The sequence below is a fragment of the Argopecten irradians genome, chromosome 14 (genome assembly GCF_041381155.1).
Source record: "Argopecten irradians isolate NY chromosome 14, Ai_NY, whole genome shotgun sequence".
Taxonomy (NCBI): Eukaryota; Metazoa; Mollusca; class Bivalvia; order Pectinida; family Pectinidae; genus Argopecten; species Argopecten irradians.
This window is the reverse complement of record NC_091147.1, coordinates 24,126,286-24,152,361: the sequence shown is the minus strand read 5'-3', so window position 1 is coordinate 24,152,361 and position 26,076 is coordinate 24,126,286. Positions and strand designations below refer to the sequence as shown.

The 26,076-nt window shown below is 33.9% G+C and overlaps 1 protein-coding gene across 1 annotated transcript; it reads right to left on the bottom strand.

Annotated features, from left to right (window-relative positions):
• Window positions 1-16,844: 16,844 nt before the first annotated feature.
• Window positions 16,845-17,696, bottom strand: LOC138307107 (uncharacterized). The gene has a single exon (XM_069247738.1). It carries the CDS (start codon window positions 17,694-17,696, stop codon window positions 16,845-16,847), a length of 852 nt encoding a protein of 283 aa, XP_069103839.1.
• Window positions 17,697-26,076: the final 8,380 nt, after the last annotated feature.

Genomic DNA, 26,076 nt, shown 5'->3' with positions numbered 1-26,076 from the left:
TTGGACATACTTCATTAAAACCTTTTCCTGAACCTGGAAGATCGGTGAAAAAGTGGATAAAATCGCCCGAGGCAACAGCTGATGATCTGAAAGACAGTGTCACAGCACGTTTACAAGCTTACACATGTGCCCAAAGGTAAAACTGTTTTTAAAGTAACTCATACTATCTTCCGTTGTGCATATGTTACATTTATACAGATCAAAAAGAAGTGTTAGTTGAACTTAGTTCTAAATTTGTTCCTATCAAGACCTACTGATTTCTGATTCTTCGTTCACGTACATTATAGGCCTTACATATACTGTTCAGTACATGCTTATAAATATTAGTATTAAGAAACTGGACCCAGAGTCAGTGCAATCGGTCATTACTTTACAATGTTTGTATTGTATTTTTACATACATGTATATTTTGAAGGTTTAATGTCGGTTAAGTGTGTGGCCGTGACTGAACTTCCTAACGATATATATATAGTCCAAAAGTGTACAATACCATATTAGATACATGTATGGTTGTATGGTTTAGGCAAAAACATTTTTTGTCTGCAGGGCCATGTCATGTCTGTATTCACGGTCTATACAATGTACGATTGCCATACGTACTTTTGTACATTAATGTCATTCTAATTCCAGTTTTGTTTTTACAAATATGGCAAGTGTATGTGTAGCCTTGTGACTAGATACAATCAAAGAGTCAAGTATGTATTATCAGAACTAGTAAGTACTTTCACTCCCTATACAAAATGCACTATGTAGTACATGTAAGTACATTTACAATAACATTCCTAACATACTGAAAACTTTACATATATATGGTAGTTAAGTTTCTGATTTATGTAAAACTTCCTAAGATGAGAACTCATTGTCCTTTATAATTAAAGGCGCTTGAAAGTAATTATTTGAACTCTTACACTATACTATATCTATTTTTTTCATCATGATCAGCACTTCAAACATGGAGGGCCAACCATAGTTCCCTGAGTGATCCACAGCCTGCTTCATTATTTTTTCTTCAAATTTTTTATATACATGTGCATTCCAAAAGTCTATACCCAACCTTTCTTAATCATGTATTGAATGACTCTTATTATTGAAATGTGATCTATATATTTAGATTAATCTGGTGTATTGTACTTATGTGTATAAGCTTGCCACACCCTGCTGAAAACAGCTTTGAGAAGTGACCAGGTTTCAATACATATATAGTTACAACATAATAATGTTTAATGTATACAACACATAATTCTATCATTTGTTGCATCATGTCTGTGATTTTTTCATATTCTGTTACATGCATATACTAGTACAAATATCAATCTGAAAGTCATTGTGATGTCTGATTTGATTTACCCAGTAATTCATTTATAGACTGAACATAGTTTCAATATGTTTCTTGAACATTTCTTAACAAAGAAATCTTAAGTTATCTTTAACTTAAAATTTTCCAAAGTAAAGCATTACATCTAAGTGAATGAAAAATCTAAATCTAAGAAACTTCCCTTATCAGGTAACAGCTATCTTCTGTAAAGAGGTAATTCCTTGAACCCTATTTGAATATGATACTTGCTGAATATCAGCTAAATAGAAAATTGAATGAGAGATATGCAATAAAGAATATTTATTTTCAAACAGAGTGTCATTCATAGTGAACACATTGAAGAGGAAAACATACCACCAGTTGTACTTGTCAGTCATGAAAGAGTTGACATATTCAGCACATACATGTACATAGATACACACATGTACATGTACAGTTATAACTATCATGATGAGGATCATGATTAGTGCTAATACATGGGAACATTGTCCCCCCATGCTGTGAATTGAAATATTGAATGTTCAATGTGCTTTTAATGAACATTTAATGTATATATTGTATATGGATTAAACAAAAACATTAATTTATCAACTTTATGTATTTCAACATTTTTAGTGTTATTATTTTGACAAAATATACTGTTTTATTTTCCTATTAATTACACTCTAATATTTAAATTCTAATGAACATAAAGATACAAATATTTCCAACAAACCTATCTTGATATTATAAATTAAACCATTAAGATATAGGCTTTTTGATATATTTGATGGTACATTATAAATGATGTACAGTATATATTAATTACATTAGTTCTGACCTGTTTAATTCATTGCACATCAATATTCTACCTTATTATTCTGTGAATTTTTTGTATTGTTGATTTAATATATGTTCATTAAATCATCAAATTTATTCACTAGTTATGTGTTTTTATTTATGAAAAATGTCCTGTCATAATCATTACCTCAACATGTATTTGGAAAAAGGTTGAAAAAAAATATTAGGTCTAGGGACAATGTCAGAAAACAGAAAAAAAGTACATGCAAAATATACTGGAATTATGGCTGGAAATACTGGGGAATAAAGAAGAAACAAATCTAAATTGGAGATACTTTTATTCACACACAATAATTACTAATCATGCTTTAAATAATAAACAGTGAATGTCATTCAACACGGTTATAGAAAGCGATACTTATGCATTTAACTGTGACAGGTTACAGAATGCGGGTGCTCTGACTTGCATTGACTACAGTATACATGTATGAAAGTTTACAAGATATCAATTGAAAATTTCACAGTTTTTATTTTAAAATCACTGAAAAACGATATTGCTCTTTGTTTTTGTTGAATGATTGGTTTAAAAGGAAATTATGGATGAACAGTCATCTGAAATATTGGCGGTCGCCATCTTGTTTACCAGACTGATGTCGGAGCAAACAGGAGTGATCTCCCTTGAATTGTTGGGGGCGTGGCTATACATCGGCTGGCGATCCGCCAATACACGCAAATATGAGATATAGAAAACGTTAGTTATCATATTCTTAGCAAAATTCAATTCATAGAAAAGTAATAAAAAGATTACCCATTCAATAAAAAAATCAAATATATATGAAATACATAGTGATAGAGATAGCACCAAAGAGTTATATCCCTTGACTGCATCTACTAACCATACTGCTATTACAAATCGCAGTCTAGTTGCAAGAAGATCCTAGAAATTTCATTTTTTTCTCATTTCCTAATATCGATATTCGTATCATTTTTCATTGTCGTATCTTTAAAAAACCCAATTCGATTTGCTATATTGAAATTTTCGCCCATTTCTTAAAAACATTTTACAGTTTCTAAATTCGAATAAAATGAAGAGAACAACTATCACTGATAGATACACTGCCCTCCAAAAGATCTGTAAGACGTGCAGTTTTACAGATATACATAAAGTACAAAAATGTTTTTAAATTTTTTTTAATATAAGAACTAGTATATACTATTAATCAACTTATTCATCTTCTCTAACCCATTAATTTTTTTTCGAGAGTTTTCATAGAGATAAACTGCCAGCAAACTTTTACATCAGTAACAGACGTTTTGAAGGGCTGTGTATACTACATGTATTACCGTCAACACATAATGTAGCTACGTATATTCGCGGGTCAAAATTTTCGCAATTTGCTCTCAAAACGAGGAAATTAAATTCAAAGTGTTCTAACTTTTTTTTTTTTTTTTTTTCGTGGTCTTGCTTTACGGGTATATATAAATCGACCATTTCTCAATATGTCGCTAATCAAATTTTCGCGATCATACCAATGACCCATGAAATCGTGAAAATAACATCCCCGCGAAAATAACACACTTTAACGTATTTTCAGGATGTGTGTAGGGCTATCAATCACCGTTCTTTACATCAAATGCCACTATGACCTGGACTGAGGCCACCTTGTACTGTGAGACACATCAAGGTCGACTGGTTACCATGGAAAAATCAACCAAGTATGACGTAGTTCTTGACACACAATACTACGGAAACATCACGTAGGCTACATTTCAATTATTATCCATTTTTGTGTACTCCTGGTATTTACTAGAACAACGGTCATGGCATCAAGTAGTTTGAATAGTAGTTTTCCCTGACTCCTGTGCCGCGTTAGATAGACAGTGATGCTGTGTTGCATTTTTGAGTGACGAGTCTCATCAGAATTAAGTGGTAAAGAATCGACAAAGACTACTTACGTCTTATATTCTAGCCAAACACTATGACAATATAATACAAACTTGTCTTACAATAACTTTAAATGTGTAATTACTTTTCTGTATTAATTTGTTTACTGTTTTAATTGTTTTGTATACGTTTGTTTCATTATATTGATAAATCAACCTGCTTTTCATATATACTGAAATAACATTCGAAGTTTTAGTCAAGCAATAGCTTTTCACATACATTTATGCATGAATCTTGTGATAAATGGTACAAACGGCACAAAAACGGTGTAAACAAAACATGCTTTGTTCAGTTTCTTCTTATAAAGGCAACATAAAGAAAATAAAAACCTAAATTGATAGCTTTTAGTGTATAAAAGTTTGATTTTTTTTTTAAATGTGTATACATATCTGTAAATTCATTTAAACTATTGGTAGAAATAATAAAACCGTAAAATTATATTTTCAAAATTACATTTGTATTTTTCACGAACTTTTTTTTCCACACAACTGTATTTCATCTTTAGAGGAAGACATGTTTTGATGCCTGGTGAGTAGTTGAGTTTGTTTGAATTAAAGTTATACAGATGAAAAACCAATAATAAATAAATAAAAATAAAATAATGAATTAATGAAAAAAACCAGCACGATCTGTCTTTTTGAAGGTTATGATGGCTCATAGGTGACAGTTGATTCTTAAATCTTGAGAACAATGTTCTTAAAACATTCCCCACAAGAACCTTGAGAATCTTGTCCTCAAATCAATTTTGACGTAGAATAACCTTCATCAACCAAGGTCGATGCCGGACAACGTCCATCAATGCACCTTAACCTATAACATAGTGTCACCTAGCGTGCATTACCGTACTTTCACCTATCAAACCAAAACCAATTAAAACATGTAGGTTTACAGAGAAATGAGTTTACATATAAATCGATGGAACGTTGAGCATAGGTATATTTGCACATTGCAACTAAGCGCTTGTTTCGAGTGAAGTACACATCATTCGAAAACCGAAGGTGGCTTCTCCTATTGATATTTTTTTATTTCTATACTCCGTTGTTCTATATATTAGCAATAACGTAAAGTGTTCTATTTGCCATGTAACAGATTTTCTAAGGACGTCATTATCGGATTTTTTTCACAACATCCAACATCTGCACAAGCTACTATGTGTCAATGGTACACCCTTAACTTGGTGTAATTGGGGACTAAATGAACCCGATAAATGTCGAAAACAACAATGTGCAAAGATGCGATTCGGATTCTTCAAAACTGCAAAATGCATAGACTTTTAGCATGCAGTTATGGGCGAATACGGTAAATCATTTTATATTGTCACATCATTGCATTGATTTATCAATCGCATTGAAAATATATTGTACGTGAACGTGATACGTGTCGTAAAGTAGGCCGGGTACGTATATTCGTTCTAGCCATAATTGGATTTCACAGGAGACAGGTTTGTCTGTTTGGAATATCTCTGTTATCACTGCATGATTTACATAGTTCGTGAGGTACCAAAACCCTTTAAAATGATAGGAAAAAGGCGCCGAAAAATTATTGATTTCGCTTTTCTTAATCAACCCAAATCAAATATCAACTATAAAATGTTGTTGTTGTTTTTTTGGGTTTTTTTTTAGAAAATAATGTATTCGTTTTTTAATCTAGTAAGATACCAAAACATTGTAATTGGTTCGGAAGCGTATATTATTATATTTTTTTCATTTTGAGGATATGAAATAGCATTAATAAAATATAGATAAACAAATTAGGTTTGCTACCAGAAACAAAATGACAATTGTTGAGAAATGAGGTTGTAGATATTCAGTAAGACTAGGAAACGATCAATCAGCCAGTACCCGGGAGCCTCAAATAGTCACGGGTCACTGACTACATTACTAGCCGGCATCCATCCATGGACCGTAAGGTATTATAACATCCAGTATTCAACCCGCATACCAAGCGCCTACATGTATCTACCACAGCAATATGTTAATAAGGGTGCTTAGAAAAGTTAAAAACCAGAAATAATATCAGTCATCGCTCTTACCGACAGGGCAGCTAGATATCAAAATGTCTCCGCTCCTTGGAAATTTGAAATTGGGTTTTGTTTCCTTCTGGATTTCGATTGCTAATTTCAAAGGTAGTATTATATTCTATATCATTAAGTATTGTTTAATTGTTATTAATGATGTCGTTATTTGGTTTTTTTTTTTGTTGATTTTGTAGTGTAACACATTATTTTTGTTATTTTTATATTAAATATTATCCTGTCAAAGTAGCATTGTTGAGCGAATTGGCGACCCGATATTTTTGTGCTATTCTTTCTTCAAATATTTATGAATGTCTTTTCTTTATGCGTAATGAAACGATATTCAGTATAATTTGCAGTAAGAATAGGACACTATGCGGTTCTCTCAGTATTTTTACTCTGAAAGGATCATTTATTTCGAAAAAATAATGTTTTAGTGTTAAATTGATTGTATATATGTTTCTTTTAATGTTTGTTTTTTTTGTTTTCAACATGTTGTTTGTCAATTGATCTCGTATGATTTATTTACCTTTTTATTGCACTGTAATTAAATGTGACATGTCTTACTTGTTCAACTTATGGAGTAGCTGGTATTTGCTTATTTCGTTCTAAGGACATTTTGAATTTTGAGGCTGATAATAAATAAACACAAATGTTAGTTAAAAAGATATTTTATATAGATAAGGTAATTGAAAGTCAACACAATTATTAAATTTCAAGTTATACACAGTTCATTGCACATGTTCAAAACCGAGAACCCATGCCTTTTATAGACTGTTAGTCTAAGTTTCATGTGAAAGACATCAGAACAGGTTTTTGCAAGCGGAGCGAGAAAATCAAACAAATTCAAATTCGACCTTAATGTAGGACAGTTCACGTAAATGACCTTCAAGCAATACCGGTTCGTTTTAAAAGACACCTGGGTATTGTCCTTAATCTCACATATAACAATTGAAATTAAATTTGATTTTCCATTATTAGAAAAAATAATTGAAATATATCTAGTACGCGTTTTTTTTTTTTTTTTTTTTTGAAGAGTATATTTTATGTTGAAATCATCATGGCGGCGATAATCCACGTACATATTACACATACTCCGTGTTCCGTTAGATTTCTAAATTTAAAGTTAATCCTTTATTGTTAATTGTTTTTCCTTTTCAATATACCAATTATCATAAATCATTGTTCTAAATTGATTATTAAATACGACTTTACATGAGCCCGTCAGTGTTTAGAATAATGGTCAAGGTAACAGCAAGATATGTCCTATGCATGCAAAATAGATTAAATATATTGTATCTTGCGGATTGGAATTTCAAGCGGACCGTTAATAGAATAATGAAAAAGGAAGGAAGTCTTAAAAATCTAGCGGAGTTACATTAACGTAACGAGAAAAAATGGAGACAGCTTAAACAAACAACGGCAATATATCAGCCCTTTGTATGTACCACAAGAAAAATAAAAAGAAAATGTAAAGAAAAAATTAATAACTTACGGCAATATGCAAAGTGTATTAGACGTTTGTATGTACTTTAAGGAAAAATCATAAAGATCTTGCATATGTGTATTCAGTTTCATGTTCATTTTTATGAAGCGAGAGATTTTATGAAAAAAGGTTCTTAAAATATGATACAAAATTAACACAGTTTGAAATAAATCACATAATATTAACATCCTACATTTAAAAGTATTTTATTTTAACGTCGGTACGTTTAGCACAACAAGTCATTTCGGCATGTCGTCTTTAAATCCTGGCGTTATGCTATTGTTTCGCTAATGTCACGTCAATGTTCAATTACGTTATCACAATGTATTTTCTGGTCGCCACAACCAATAAAAAGACCATATCACATTCGTAACTTATGCACGGATATTCATAAGCAAATAAAACTATACATCGAGTAGTTTATGCGATAAATGGTATTAAGGGCCTTACGAATATTTTCACTAACATTATATCTTTTGCAGTTTTCTACCGTTCGTTAATGATGCTTGTAACTTTTTTTACCAAAGATCACCCTTGGTATTCCAGGGGTTACTATCGCTGTCATTATATCTACCTCTGTAATTTGCCATAGCAAAACTGACTCATACGAAACAGTAAATTTGGTAATTTGCTGTATACGCTAATAAAGCTTATGACATAGTCAAGGGTGGATGTGACGATAGTGATAGTAACTCCTAGACAATGGAGGATTACCAAAGACCAAATGTTTACACTGAACATTCGATAACATTTCACTATTACAGAGTACGTTTGTGACTATGAATCACCGTTCTTTACACTTAATTCCACAATGACTTGGCACGAAGCTAAGTTATCCTGTGAGACTCTGCATGGCCGGTTGGTTATCATAGATACATTGACCAAGTATAACTATGTACTCGAAATGGACGTGAAACACCATGGAAACGTCACGTAAGTTTTTTCATAGTTGTATTCCAACTTCACGTATTTTTTTTAGAAATATAATGACAGTGCCGACAGAAATTTAAGTCTAAGCTTTATAAAACAAGCAAGCAATCCTCGATGTGATACGTTCCTTATTAATTATCTTTTGCTTCACTTTTTCGATTATCATAACATCAGATACAAGTACAAGGAACGTTTCCCCGGGCATTTTTAAAAGTGGCACAGTCATTCGCAAAAGTTACCTAATTGCATATTAATGCGCAACAACTAAATTTTAAAAATTTGGGCTTAGTTGTTGCCTGAATCAGATATGATATTAGTCGATAGTCAGAAATAGGCATATATACTGGCCACAGTCTGTGACGAACCTTGCATGTCAATTACGTTTGAAGTATTGTTTTCCAGAATTTAGAATATTTATAAGGGCAATATTCAATCGTAATGAAAATAAAATGTGCATTTTATAATAATGCAAGTTGTGATACGCTGAAAATGGCTAGTCTTTGACAAACCTCTCATATCGATAACAAGTATTGTATTCTAGCATTTAAAATATTCATAACGATGATTTCAATCGTAATGTTAATAAAATGTGAATTTTATAAAAATGTACGTTGTGAAATGCTAAAATTTGACATAGTCTGTGACAAAGCTTGCGTGTCAATAAAGATTTAAGGATAGTTTTCTAGCATTTAAAATATTCATAAATGGGAGTCATTCGAGGAATGCGGGTTCGAGTTAGAGGAGTTATACTGTATTAAGCTACAATTACATAAATGATGAATGTTTTTGTCAATGACTTCATAGTAAAAAAGAAACTGTAACTAGAACACAATGCCTATTTAATGGTATGTATTACCGTAATTTACATTTGATAAGGTAACTGGTTGTAATAAACAGAGGGTCAAACAGTCTTGTCTCAAAATACAAGGCTTTTTATAAATATTGTCATATGGTATATTTTATGTATTATTATTATATCGATATAACAATATCAATCACGCTTGGTCTTTCATGTTACTGTACTGTAAACAACCTTGTGTTCGCGTTGCGTCTTACTGATAACCCCGCTTTTCTTATACTTAGGGACATTTTCAAGGCGAATGAATTCCTGGGTTTTAATTTAACTTTACTTGTTTGTATTTTACGGCGGTTTATTTTCGTGATTGCTAAACACGCGGGATTTATTCCAACAGGAAAACCAGTTTATCTGTAGTATTGTTGATGATTTGCTTCGAAAGGAGTCCGACATGTTGATGTTTTAGTTTACTTTGTGTTTTTATTGCAGACTTACTGACAACGTCAGTATTGGTCTATCTACTACATCAACTGACTGCACCAACTATGTATGGGTCAATGGCAGTCCTATGACGTGGAGTAAATGGGCTTTTGGTGAACCCGCTAGATGTTCAGAACGACAGTGTGTTAAGGTGCGGTACGGTGTCTTCTTCACGGCGAAATGTGTCAGCGCCATGCGCGCAGCTATGTGCGAATATGGTAAGTATGATAACTATTTGGTGAGTTTGGTCGAATTTAGCGAAATAGCTTATTCTAAATCAGTCTTGATATTGATTTTTTTCAGTTGCATTCTATTTTGGATTTTGTACTGATTTGAACTTTAATTGGAAATGAATAAATAATAGTGGGAATATAGTGATGTTATGTATCCCTTACAACGCCTGTGTGTCTGCGGTGACAATATCTCACAACAGAAGATGTACAAAACATAAACCTATTATGTAAATTGCTTTTATGCATTTTTATGTGCCATGCTGCCATATGTAATGACAGACGTCACTCAAAAATTCATACAATGTACCAGAACAAATCAATGTTATTATTCCCTAAAGAGACATGAATATTAAAGTTGTATGATCTATTACTTTCGCTCTTTTTGTCGTAATGAAAACTGTTTAAGTGTTATACATATTTTTTGCCGTCTGTCTGAGTTAAAAACTTTCTAATTTTACCACTTTTTATAAAGTTACAGCACCGGAAGTATTTTTAATTATAAATGTAAAAAAATCTTTTTAACGTGTACACGTGGAAAATAGGCTCGAAAGATGCCGAATCATTCCGAACTCTTCCGAACGTCGTCGCGACAATCTCGAAGTAACACGAGAGTTGTAAAACCAAGAGAAAATGTCAACAATTTTTCATAAACAAAATATGTGGTCGACCTCAGCAAACTGGATTTACAAAGAAATTAATTCTCGCTCATTACAATATTTGATACACAAAATATTGAATTACGTCAATGCGTGTATTGGATGTTTCAAATACTCGCTCTGTGGACATACATATACATGTACCAGCATGATTTGCTCATTTTAGCCAGAAGGAAAACGTAAACAAACACATGTGCGCTTACGTTAGTTACCTTGATCACCACGTGCAGGACGTACGTGTGGACGTCAGTCACGTGATACGATTCGGAATTCCGACAAAACCCGAAGGTACTGAACATGGCGGTGATTGAAGGCGTTTTATTCAAAACCAGGAATATATGATCCCAAGATTTCGGCTCTCTTACAGGCTGACATATGGTTTTGGGGAGCTTAATCATTAAGTTACATATCCATGTTCAAATATTAAAGCGACATATCGTTACAATGAAAATTACCAGTAATACAACTTTAATAGTAAAGAAAGTTATACTATATACAGTATTTGTATGTCCTACTTGCAGTACTGGTTTTTGTTTAGTTGGCATGTCTTGTGTTTGGCGTCCTATTAACAGCTCTTTATAGAGGTGACAGGTTAGGAGATGGAGAAAATCAACAGTAACCAAACTGAAAAAAAAACTATCGACCGGTGATTAGTACCTGGCGCCATAACATCTATCCAAAGATGTTTTTGGTAATTTGAATTGCCAGGACGACCGAACCACTAAGCCATCAAGCTTTATTCTGTTTGGTATTCTCGGGGTTTGGGGTGTTAATACACAGGTTTTGCGTCTTTTAACAATACCACACGGACAGTTATCATTTGGCTCCAATTTAGATGTTTGCACGCAATGGATGTGCCTTTACGATTTACACGAATTTCCTATTATTTGTTATTCGTATATTATAGATCGTATTTGATTTATATCTGTTTCAAAGTTTCAGAGTTTTCGTCGTCATTATCGACTTTGTCCACAACAACAGCTAGTGAATGGACCGCGCTCACCACCCTAACTTACCTAACCGAAACAAGTGTATCAACTCGTGTCAACCGGCCCATTACCTCCACACTAGATGTTGGAACGGTGATGTCCACCAAAGTCGCAGACGCAACCGTTCCAAGTTTAGTAACAAGTGCTGAACCGACTATGATCACCACGGTAGCTATGGAAACGGCGACGCCCATCATTACCGCTGACCTAACCAATACACGTATCGTATCAAGTGCTACAACGACCACGATTAGCACAGTTGCCATGGAACCCCTGACACCATCCATCTCAACCAACACACCAATCGCATTTACCGATTTAACCAATATAACTATAGCAACCAAAACAGACATGGCCACCACACTCGCCACCCCACCAAGGATGAGTATATCCTGTGGGTGTTGTTCACACAAGAACATCACACAAATAACCCCCACCGAGCTGGGGAATGCTATTTCAAAGATCCGGAAGGAACTTTACGTTATTAAGAATACCACCACGATGTTCCGGCGTACGAAGATCAGTGTCAATGACGATAGGCCGATCAGTAAAGTCTTGGGAGGCGTGGCCTGCATTATTCTAGTGGCTGTGATTGGTTCGATCATAATATCGGATATAACGCTGATGTTTGTGTTCCTTTGCAAATAATTTCATGGACACCATAAACGGTTTTTATACATACATGTATATTATAAAATGAATGGTACTTTCTACAAGCCTCGGAGTTCAGCGATTTGTAAAGTGATGCGAGAACGTAAAATCTGAGACTTGCATTTTAGCATAACAACGTGTATTTTTGTGATTGGTACGGTCCTGTAAATAATATATCCATCGTCTGATAAGAGCTTATAAAACATATCCAAATATGAAAGCAAAGACGACCAAATTATAATTTTAAGATCCTCAAGTAATACGCTTTTATATGTTGTACATATATGTGATCGATCTCAGATAAATTCACACTAGGCACTAGAGCTCAAAATAATGAAGTACAAAAGGGAACATTTTACTTCATCTGTAAAAGAACGAGTATTAAATTGTTTCTTGTTTAGACATTCTAATTTCCATCCGTCCTTGAATCCATTCTTTGCTGTTTCCTAATGTGCGTCATCATTTGCATCGAAACGCTCGCCCATTATAACGACTTGCAGATGGTCTCTAGCTTCGAGTTTTATTTCGGATGTATTAATTCCCATCTGGCATAGTGTTCATTTTAAATATTCGTTGTTGTTCATCTGTTCGCAGTGTTTCCTGCAATTCCAAATAGGAGCTTTTGAAAAATACACTGTATCTGTTGTTTTTAAACAGATTTCTTAGAATAATTAATTGAAGACTTCTTCTCTGTATTATCTACATATAATGTAATATGAGTTATATCCTGATTATAAACAAATCTTAATCATAGCAAGATGTTCCAACCTAAAATCTACGGTGGCTAGGTACATGTACGAACAAAAATGATAAAGTAATGGCATGTGAAAACAAATATCATTTGATAGGAACTAAACATACATTGGTGGGAGCGGGAATGAAATGGAAATTGATTTTTTCCATTTACAAGTTAAAAAAGAAGAAATGAGAGTTCCCCCATTTTGGTCTTACATGTATTTGTTTTGTCTGCTCCCAGCTAATGTCTTATCATCAGTTTTACCTGGTTTGTATCTGAATAATGACTACACAATCTGTCTTCCTCTTAAGTGTCATGCTTCAAACACCCACATACTGCTATCACAAAGGAAGGATCAACAGGCTTCTTAGCTACAAAAAATATTTTATTAATACACGTTAAGACAAAAATATTCAAATTAGATACCAACCTGTCTATAAAGATCACCTATGAAACAGAGGAAAATATTTTCTTTAGCTTGTTGTTCTTTATACACAGGTTGAATTGTGTTGCAGATGATCATTTTTGACACTGGATATGTACATTGAAGTCTTATTACGCAGGTGATCTTTGTAGAAGAGTGGTCACTAAGACAGGTTTGATTGTAATGTCTAAGTTGTGAAAATGAAAAAAAAGCGTTCGAAACGCAAAATGACTATAACCATGGCAACCATTTTACATTGGAAACTACAAAGCTCGAAATGGGACATTTATATTTTTTAAATCCGTTGTATCGGATTACTTAACTGTGACCTCGGATTACTAGAATGTGACCTCGGATTACTATACTGTGACCTCGGATTATTCGACCGTGACCTCGCATACCTAAATCGTGTTCAAAGGTTATTCATCCATGATCTCCAATTGCCAATCCATGGTCTTGGTTAATACATTATTACTATTGTAATCCGAGATCACCGTTATGGAATCATAGGTAATGGACTTAAACTCTATGTTCGTTCTCGGGCTCCATAGAAAGCATAAATGACAAACGCATTAATATATCTTATCAGTATGTCATTACAAGAATGGAACAAATTTGAATATATGTTTTTTAATTTCAAATTTACATAATTACCCTTCATTAAATATAATACCTTGTAAACGACTAAATATTGATCCGACAGCAAATACCAAACCAACACCGATTGGTAATAACCATTTATATGATAAAGAGTAAAGCACTTCAAGGCTTTGTCTGTGAACAGTATAAGAAACTGCAGTCAGTACAATTATGCTACGTACATGTAAATACGTACAATTGATTTCTTTATTAGGGAGTTACCTTCCTTTACTTTACCACTAACCATATCATGTCTCATTTATATTATGTATATGTTCCATACTTATTTTGATTGTTTATACCAGCGGTATCAGGAGACGACTGAGATAGGCTATATCTGATGTTTAATCAATATATGAACATTTCAATATATCTTTTGCTAATAAAATAATATTTCAGAATTTAAATTTAAATTAACAATTCATAAATTCGGGACGATCTTTACAAGGTTAACTTGCGACTCGAGCCTGGTGATGGATACTTGAGTTGTCATTGTTTCTCCAAACTGTATATGAGCTATTTTGATCATACTCGGTCACTTATCCGGAATTGCTTAATACATTGCACTTCTTTGTAGACGCAGGTTCTAATTTTACATTGACACGTACTCCCGAAGATAGCAACTTCCCCAAAGATATCCACAACTTCCCCAAAGACATCCACAATTTCCCCAAAGATATCCAGCCGACAACGAGAAATGATATCACGCCACCGACCAATGTTCCCTGCGTGGACATAATTATAAACCAATCATTAGGGCATGTATTTGTCGGACCAAATGCAAGTATATGAAGAATCGTTACTAAGACAAATAGATACGTAGATTCCTATATTTTGATAACATATGTTTACTTTCTATAAAATTAATTATTAATAAGCGTGTCTCCGACGCAAAATGAAGTCTAATGGGGAAAAATGGAATAAATACGCAGTCTCTTCTATTTTTGATAACTTATTTTGTTTTTTACTTTCTATAAATATTAATCATTAATAAGCATGTCAAACGAAAAATGTAGTCTGGAAAAGTAGAAAACTAATTGAATGTTATTTTGTGATTCTATATATTTTCAGTATTCCACTATTGTTTGATTACATTATTTTTCCCATGATTATTGAAATAGAAATAAAATCCGCCTGGAAATGTATGTTTTTCATGACGACAAAAATCCAAATTTTCATAGTATGGACAATACCATTTATTTATTCATCATTTTGATTTTGAAATAATTGATCGATAGATTATTTCTCTATTTCATTATTATGCCGATTACATGGATGTTGACTAATTGATCAGGTTAACGACTTATTACTAAGTCAGGATATTTTAAGGAGATTGTTCCGTGTATCCAGTTTGCCTTTCTTAAGAAAATAGAAGTGGTGGAAAGCCTGACTTCCTGCAGAAAGAAAATCCAGATAGGATAAATACTTAAACACCAGATGATCATCCAACGTTTAAGAAACCATTTAATAACAGATAAAGTAACACATATGCCAATTTAACACAGACGTATGGGGTGGTGGTTAATATTGTATATTTGCTAATATTTGCAGGAGTTTTAATAATTGTGTATTTACTATAATCATATGTGCATACCGTAAATATCAAGCTGGGTTCATTTATTACAATCTCCTAGCGTGGGAATATTATAAGCGTATGTATCTGGTAGTGTGACATGAATAAAGTAGAACCTAAAATGGCGACCACGTGGTGGTAGTATATTAAGACGCAACATTAATTTCGCGGATTCAGCCAAATTCGCAACATTTGATAACTCGCATAATGTATCAAAGTCATGACTTACATATTGTATATTGTCGTATGAACGACGCAAAGACTACAAAATTAATTCGTGAAAATAAAACACTGCGAATAAGTTCTGCGAACAGAAACTCGCGAAAATTTGCACCCGCTGAATTTTGCAACTCTACAGTATTTCGATACTAAACTCAGTAACACCCCAACCACTGCGACCTAAGCTAACAATGATATACGACTATATATCATCTAGGGAATAAATCTGCATGAAATATGAGGCGACTCACTGATTCATCCCATCTGTTTCAGGTTAAATGTTAATTTCTGTATGTTGTTATAATTATCTCGATCGAACACAAAAGACTTGTTTACTATAATCAATTTTGCTTTATTTGCGGAAAAAAAGCTACGCAACATCATGGATACGATCAATAATATCTAATTAAAATGTAATCATGTATATGTGTTTCATAATGGAAAGTGATGTTAAGTAAATATCTTGAATGATGTTTTCTTAACCAAAAACTTACATCACAGCAAATTATATATCATCTATTTATATCCATCACCACACAAGTCCCCCTCCTCATACAATGATATTGACAAAATAAAACAATTAAAATAGGCAGTCAAAGTACAGACAAAAAGATGCCATCGAAGTTGATTAAATGTCTCGATGTTATACAAATAACGCATCCGGTGTATTGGGAAATATATACCCCTCCCCTGTTACAAAAGGGAACTTTATATACTGACATGGTCTTACTCTGTTCATATCAGGGAAAATAAAATATCTTTAATCCGAGTTATATAGTAAAAGAATCATAACGTACATGTACGTAAATACATACAACATTTTAATAGAACGTACATACATACAACACTTTAATGGTTAAAACGAATAGTCTTATAGGACAGTGATAGTAAACAAACTAAAAAATCAAACAACTGGATGTAAACTTAAAATGAAAGACGAAAGTCGGCAAATGAATCGCTTTGTTGTGAGCTAGAAAATTACAGGTTTTGATATTTGTATCCAAATACCCAGTCATGCTGGTGCAGTGTCCACAGCTCGTCTTCAGCTTTGTTACAAATAGCAGTAGGTGTCGGCATATGAATATGGTACTCCCCAAGGTACACTCCTGTTCCCGAAAGTCGTATCACTGCGTGGTTGTAGAAATCACTCACAAATATGTCCCCATCCGTGTTATAGAAGATCCCTCGGGGACTAAAAGCCTCCTCGATGCGATCAAGGTTTGGTCGAAAGTCCTCAAATTTTCTTCGGCCGAAATAGAAATGTAGAATAGTCAATGACTTGCCAAGTATTACAACTCGTGGTCGCTGTTTTCCACCATGAGATTTCCAATCCGAGTCAATGACAGCCAAGTTATTTGTAGATGGACATTCGGCCATATGCTGTGGTGTTCGAACAGTATAATTGTCCTGTGATATGACGCAGGTGACCTCTGACCCTTCATTGGTGTAAATTGTGATGGTTCCGATCATCCCTACTACGACTTTAGAGTCGGCAATAACACAGAGAGACAATGGCTGCTTATCCACCGCAAAACGGACTACTTTCTTGTCTGATTCTATCTCGCCTATTGTCTTACTGGTCTGAGAACAATACCACAGACTCTGATTTTTCTGACAGAAACTGATATCGGGTACGGTTTCATTTAGCTCCAGTGTTTTACACACAGATTTTGTCTCCGTGTTGTACAGAACTATCCTGTTGCGGTCATCCAACAACCATACATTTACACCAACATCAACCATTGCTTTTATTTTACCCATGAAGCGGAAGTTTCCGGTGTTGACGTACGGTATCGAAATTGTGATATTCCTTAGTTCCGAATCTGCCATTGTGATGTTGGTAGCTCTTCAAAACGGGGTATTCACACACAACAATCTACCGACGATGAATGTTGGCTTAGAATTCACCTGAAGGTTTGAAAACTCACCACATTGTCCTCGCCCAATGCATGTGCTTCCTGACCGAGCTTCGATGTCTCGAAACAAAAGTGCAAACTTAGGTCAAAAATTGTTCTCCTTATGTTGCTTATGTCACAAAAATTGACTGAAGTCAGTTTTTGACTCAATTTGTTTCGAGAAATTTGGACCAGGAGTGAACAGACTATGTACACACTTTTCCTGCTTCGTTAGCTGGTATCATCTGCATAGTAATTCTACCAGAAGGATACAGAGACAGGTGGGATTCAACTAAAGCCTATCCAAGGGAAGATCAATTTTAGGTTTAAAATGATTTTTTCCCCAATCATCTGGTATCGATCTGACAAGGCTGTAGTGCAATTAATAGTTATCGGAAAAATTAGCCGAGTAGTTAATGTATATTTTCAAATAAAATGTTCATAAAGATAGACAGATGTACGCTTATTGGTGTTTTTATCATGCTTTTCTGTCACTAGTAATGTACAAAACTATTATTCAGGTATTGCTGTACCAGCTGTGAGCTTAGTTAACTATATATTACCACTTACGGATAATATGGTGGCATATTTCTGTCACCGTGTTATTTTAGGTCGCAGCACGGTAACTAGACCTGATCAGTTATAATCTAATTAGTTGTGATATTAATGTCGGCAAATTGAGTATTACTTGTCGTCATAATCACCTTATTGAATTTTTAGTTATAATATTGTGACCTGGCTATCACGAACCTCGTCTTAATTCATCGACAATTCAAAATATAACTCGACTTTCCGACAAAATTCGCTTTTTAAGTCCTTATCACGGCGATATCCATGGCAGTCAGTTGTGATTGTGTAACTCGACATTCCATTATCATCATGTGAATATGTCCAGTTAAAACTCGTCTTACTAAATAAATAACTTAAAAAGTAAAGTCATAAGATGTTCCACACAATTATTTTGTGAACGTAACGCGACCTGAACTATACACGATGACAAACATATACAACCATAGGATATCCATATATGTATCAATGCTGATGATAATGTGTGTGGTGGCATATTTCTGCAATCATGTTATTTAAGGTCGAATAACAATAACGCGACTAATCCAATATAATTGTTGAGATATCTATGTCGGTAAGGCGGGTTTTAACACGACATATCCGCATAATCATATTGGAAAGTCGAGTTTCACTATCGCGAGTGACTATCGTGGATCTCGGCTTTATAAAGTAAGTCGGTTTTCGAGGATAGATATTTAAAATCGACTTCACATGATAAACGTCGACTTGACATACATTTTTTATCATGATAATTATATCTATTATAAATAGTTTTTTTAAACACGCTTATATTACTATTATTTCACAGGAAAGTTAAACTAATAAATTAAAGCTGATTACCGATATTTCATTACAATTGTAATTGTACTTATTTTGATACAGCGATAATAGCTATATATGGTAGCGTTATGTAGGTAATACGATTATAACAATCATATGTCAGCAACATGTCTAGAGCCAAACACACCAGAGTACAAGTCCCCAACAAGTGAATGTTATTTATCATGTTTATCACACATTATAAATAACATTAAAGCCCTGGGGAACTTGTTTATCCCTTAACTTCTTAAACTCTACCGTGGTGATCATTTGTTTCTCGTCTACATTCAGAGAACCTTACCATCATGCAATATGTCATACAAATGTAATATCTTTCCGCAATAAATTATTGTATCTAAATAGAAATCTAACCTTCTGTTGTTTAATACTTTAAATAAGCAGTTTTCTTTCATACCTTCGGGTGTAATACTGGCTGGTCTAGGGCAATACACCCGTGCCGCCTGAGGCTGTATTGCATGGCTACCCATGCAATAAAGTCTCGTGACGTCACGGCGTCAACAAAATTTCTATTTCCTCGGTAAAAGTTTAACATTTTTTTTTTCACAAACTTGACCGGTTTTACTATAAAAGATGCAAACAACATAAGTTTTTTTTAAAATATCACGTAATTTTTCATGTATGAAAAATTGACTTTCGTTCGTGGATTTCTTCAAATTTATTTCAAAATGGCAGGATATTATAAAACAATAAAACGTCGAGGTATGAAAGAAAAATACTCTTTCATAAGTGGATATGAAGGATAGGGATTTCTTTCATACCTACACGAGTAATACTGGCTGGTCTAGGGCAATACACTCATGTCGCCTAAGGCTGTATTGCATGGCTACCCATGCAATAAAGCCTCGTGACGTCACGGCGTCAACAAAATCTCTATTTCCTCGGTAAAATTTTAACATTTTTTTTCACAAAATTGACTGGTTTTACTATAAAAGATGCAAGCAACGGAATTTGTGTTGAAAATATCACGTAATTTTTCATGTATGGGAATTGACTTGGAATATTATAGTTGTAAAATTGCAGTAAAACGTCGTGGTATGAAAGAAAAATACTCTTTCATAAGTGGATATGAAGGATAGGGATATTCTACCCTCGGGATCACAAAATGTTGCAAAACCCTCGGCAAGCCTCGGGTTTTACTACATTTTGTGACCCTCGGGTAGAATATCCCTATCCTTCATATCCACATATGAAAGAGTCTTATAGTTCTACCCTGGGGATCACAAAATGTTGCAAAACCCTCGGCAAGCCTCGGGTTTTACTACATTTTGTGACCCTCGGTTAAAATATCCCTATCCTTCATATCCACATATGAAAGAGTCTTATAATCTGTTATACGGTAAATGCAATAATATTTAAAAGAAACTGCGATGCAAAAAGAAGTTCAAACTTGAAAGCAAATCGGAATCAAGAAATGTTAGAACTGACCTATCAGAGGTACCCCGGTGTGTAACCATAAACGATAAACAATTGGTATGGAATTTATTACATGTTTTTTTTTTTTTTTTCATAGAGAAACGAAATTATGGTATAAATACCATTGCCATTAAAAAAATAAATGCTTACAGCAATCATAAATGTTGCTACTCCACTACTAATACATGTTTAAACAATGTGTCAGAACAATGTTGAATTCTGATAAGGTCATGTCCACTGTCGCTTTGTAGAATTCACTAGTTCTACAGGAAGCTCCATGTAGTATCGTTATTGGTCATATGTTGTACTCGGCATTACAAATTGTATATGCAAAAAGTGGACAGTTGCATAACTAAGGATAGGGCACCAGTCAAAATATTGCTTTTCTACGTCACTAGTGTTTCTGATATAATATCTCATTAGTAGAACACAATCTATGATATTCTGTATTTACATCTCACATAGGTATATGCCCTTGCATAGAGAAGGTATGGGTTCTGACGTCATGTGTTTGCGTGCGTAACGTCATACTTTTTCAGACAAAACGACATGTAAAGTAAGTTTTAAAAATGACTTCACAATGGATACATACCCGCATGGGAGGTAACTCTGGGATACAGCTTTAGATTTGAATTTCTGCATATTACAGAGTTATCTGCACGTGCGGGTAGGTATTGATTGTGACGTCATGTGTTTGCGAGCGTAACGTCATACGTTTCGGAGAAAACGACGTGAATTGCGCTCACAAAATAATGACGTAACAATCGATACCTACCCGCAAGGGAGCTAACTCTGTAATATGCAAAGACGGAATACACTATGTGTTGTTGATTCGAAGCTTTAGATTTGATTTTCTGGTTGACATTGATCTCCATTGGTGATTAAATATAGATAATACCTGCTAAAAAGCAGCGGTCCCAAGAGTAACTTTTCACTAATGTGATCTGAAATGAATGGTTTATGTCTCCGTAAAAAACCATCTATGACATCAGCAGTTTACGTGTGTTTTGTTTAAGATTTGTTTAAGCCTGGGGGATGAGGTCGCTAAATAGGACTTTTGATTGGTTGGGGTTAATCTGATCAAGGTCGATAGCCTTGGATGTATAAAGTATTTTAATAGCCTTTAAAACATCGTGTGTTTCGTTTCTTATAACGAAAGACCTGGCTGAGACAGTTGGTATTATATATCTCGTTATAAACCAACATTTCTAATTACACTAAAGGTTTGTATTACCAAAGGCTAACCTTTCGTCGAACATCACATTTATAGTTTTGATAATACATGTAATCGTAGAAAGATATGACCATTTCTATAAGCTTGTCTTGGCCATGACTCACGAACACGAATTTGTTTTGTGTTACTTTTAAAATATCCAAAAGAAAAGAACAAAATACTTCTGATATGCTATCCAAACTGCTTTGATCAGAACAGGGGATATTCACCTTAATCCGACGCACGATAACAATGGACTTGGCCGGGCAGTCACTCCTGGAAAGGTTACAAATATTATGGTAATATTAAAATCACTTTCTCAGGGGTCACAGATGGTCAATTTCAGCACATATTGTCCTGTGTATGAAGACCACTTTAGTTATAAAGACCATTTTTTCTGGTTTTCTATAAGAAAGAACGTTATATCTACAGTGACATCATTTGATCATAAGGGTTGTCAGCTTTTTCAAGCCATTCCTTAGTAGCGAAGATATAACTGTACACTTAAATACAAAATGAATTATCATGATATGTTTGGTCTGTGTCTCACTTGCTGTTTATGAAGCAAAACAAAGCTAGTATGCGTTGTTGGCGATTTGATCTTTGAGAGTTAATCAGCCAATGATTCCTTCTTACTGTTTTAGCCGACTTCTATGTCATTTGATGCCTTTCTCTCAGACTTATTTAAAAGCAGCGCGGTATACTCGCCTTTATACCAAATTATAGCGGAGGATCCTATTTTCATCAGCCAATATCTACCCCCAATCTACTCACCTAATCGACCAAAAAGGTAGTTTGGGCTCTTCTCTATTCTTTCCTTCTTACTGTTTAAAGATGCTCCACTGTCCACAGAGTATAATTGATACCCATCATTTGAACTATAATTGGTGTATAATCAAGTACGTGTACTTGAAATGGTTGAAAAAATGAAATATTTTCATCTCAATAACCCCGAAATTCAGATTCCAAATTTAGTCGTCTTTCACAATCATGCAGTGGGTCAGCAGGCATAATTCTAACATCCTACCTCAGTGAAGGCGTTGCTTGAAATTAAGCTCATAAAACAAGTCTTAAAGATTTAAAATCATGCTTAAAACATGGGGAAACAGCACATGCTTATTGGACAGATGATACCATTAATTGAATATGACCTAATTTATGCACTTGACCTAGCCAATGTGACCCTAGGATGTAATCATCTTAAGCAGGTCATATCAAGATTCTTATGCAGGACTAAACATCGATTTCAAGCTACCAAATCTCTGATAAATCCTAATTTTCAACAAAAATATTAAAGTTTTTATTACTAAAATAGAATAAATGCTTAATGTAGTCACTGTGAACTACTTTTCTCAACTGAACTTCACAAACCTAATATTTACAGGCCAATTTTTGACGTAACGTCCTCTCAGTTTTGTGAAATTGCGGGGAAATTTTCAACTGTTTTCACTGAAAAATTAATAAATGTAATAATTTTCATCAGAAGAAAACAAAAAAAATGAATAACAAAACACTTTCTAACAGTCATTTCGCATTATAAGATAGATCGCATGATTAAGGTGGAAATAAGCGAGGGAAATATAGCCCCCTCGCCACCACCACTACCATCGCCGAAAAAAAGGATCAATTTAAATCCATGTATTCTGACAAAACACACTGTAACAGTTATTTTTAATTGAACAACTCTTGTCTAAACCATTATATCTGCGTTATAAAAGGATTGATTTACAATAATTATTATAATTATATTATAATTACAAAAAATACATATTCCGGATCCAGTAAACATCCAAAGGCTAGTTTACATGTTTCATTCATGATTCAGATATATATTTTCCAATTATAACCAGAATGTGGTTATCATCGAATGATCCATTTCCTTTTAGTGACAACAACTGGAAAACATACAATACTTTTTATAGAATATCGGCTCATTCTAGAACGCAAAAGTACCGCTGAGTTCGAATGATTCTTTGAATTCGTGTAAACTAGCCTTTGATTCGGTGTCTTGGCTATTCATATATAAAAAATCCTCTTTCATTTGATTTCGGAAATAGTATTATAAACTGGTTTTAAACTCAACATTGTAATGTTCAATACCCTACAAATCAGGGTGGAAATATCTCTTCTTTCTTTGGTATTAGGAGGAGCTACCTTCAGGGAGACCCAATCACACCATATTTGTTTATTCTTTGCTGCAGTTCTGGCTATAAAACTGCGAAATGATTAAGATATAAAAGGTGTAAATTTTGAAAATTGTTCTATTTGGTATCCAAGTAGGAAGTTGATACTTCACATATACTCGACGGTTTGGAGAAAACTCTTAAAGAATCAATTATTTAACTTTTGCAAAAATTCTGGACTTAAAATGAATGTTGATTAAACGCAAGTGATTTGGATTGGTAGAAAGAAATGTAGTGGATTCTTTTTTTACCGAAACTTAAGTTACGGTAGGGAAGGAAAAATTTGAATTGCTAGGTATTGTTTTTAGTGTAAATCTCCATGAAATGCCAAAACTTAACTTTGACAAAAAAACTTATCAGACTAAAATCTTTGATGAAAGTATGGAAATGAAGATAATTAACATCTATTGGAAAAAATCACATTATCAAATCCCTACTTATCTCACAATTCAACCATCTTCTTATATCTCTACCTAAATCAGACAATATATTTATAAGCAAACTCAATTCAGTACTATTTGAATATTTATGGAATGGAAAACCTGACTAAATTAAATAGGAGATAATCACACAACATGCAGGATTGAAAATGATAAATATCGTAGCTTTTATAAATTCTCTTAAACTTACACGAATAAAAAGAGTCCACCAGACTAAAGAAAAATGGCAGAATTTCAAATCATTATCAATCTATGCCTACCAATCTGCAACTCTTTCTCAGAGATAGAAAAGGATCAAAACTGTTTTATAACTTTAAAAAAAAGTCAGATATAATACTACCTTGTCATAGAAAATGGAATACAACTTTTAACAATAAATATTATGAAAATTGGAGTAAAATATATAAAAATTCCATTTAATGTTACAACAAATACCAAACTACAGCGGGTGGGGATAGGGGGAGGGTGTCCATCTCGCTTTTATTGATTAACATAAATTTATAATGGACAGCGTCCAGAAGCTGATACTGACTTCCTTTTTCATGTCATATATCGGAGTGACAGTGAACCACTCTTTCACTTTCGTTTTATATGGTATGTTTGGTAAACTGCTTCGAAAAAAGTGCATTAAAGGATTTTCCTTCTCGCGTTGTTTTCGTAACTAGATCTGTAAAATAAAAGACGCATCTCATAACTAGAATAACATGCATCGGGGCGTTCTGAACAAACAAGGTCATATACATGTATGTGGATTGTGTGGATAGGGGTGGCCTAAATAGACAAGGTCATGTGAGAATGTTGTTTATGGGGCAACCTCAACAGGCAAAGAATGTTTATCGACCATGGACCAAAGGCAACGATTGTAGACATGACAATTTTATTGGTATATCTTTCCTATTAGAAATTGTCATTATTTGTATTAAACTGTCAATATTGTATTCTCATCGTCAGTATCAAATGTGACATTTTGTAGACATTGACGCGGAATGGACAAAGCTGGGAAAAGTGAGAATATAAGCAAGAGTTGAACTATCACTGAATAGCTGTTGTATTTCTATGTTATAATCCATTGCAAATCGTCCTGACTGTCCTATCTTGTATAAATATTTGGGGATTGATTGTCACTTCTGTTGTCTGATTTGCCTGAGTCGAAAGTTAATCATGTGCAAAGGCGCAGGGGCGTACATTGTAAGAAGCGGGGGGAGAGGTGTTCTAAAAATGCCCATTTGAAAGAAAAAGTCCTCCTGCACATTTTTCGTACTTCGTTTTTCGTAATGTGTGCATGTTTTCATTTAATCTATCGTTTCTACATCTATGTCACCGTATGTATGTTCATTATCGTAACTATTCGCGTCATTCATGCCTACTTAGATGCTAAAGTATGCTTATTCCTCTAAACTGGATGTATATTACTGACAATACCCAAATCTGTTTGTGTTCCTAAATGTGCAGCGATATTACTCATTGCAGAAAGTTCATTCAAAACTGAAGCGGCGTCAAACTAGCTAGTTTACCAATGAAAACAATACCAAATGTATTCTTGCGCCGGTCAGAGGTCAGCGCGTTACCAAGCATCTTCATTGAGAAACTAAATTACTGCAGTTTTTGTGTCGTTGAGGCAATATGAAAAAGTGAACATTGTTGTTTGAAAAATCAATT

What these genes read in the sequence shown, in the direction of transcription:
- LOC138307107 (XM_069247738.1), bottom strand. Translation starts at nt 17,696, where the DNA reads ATGGCAGATTCGGAACTAAGGAATATCACAATTTCGATACCGTACGTC.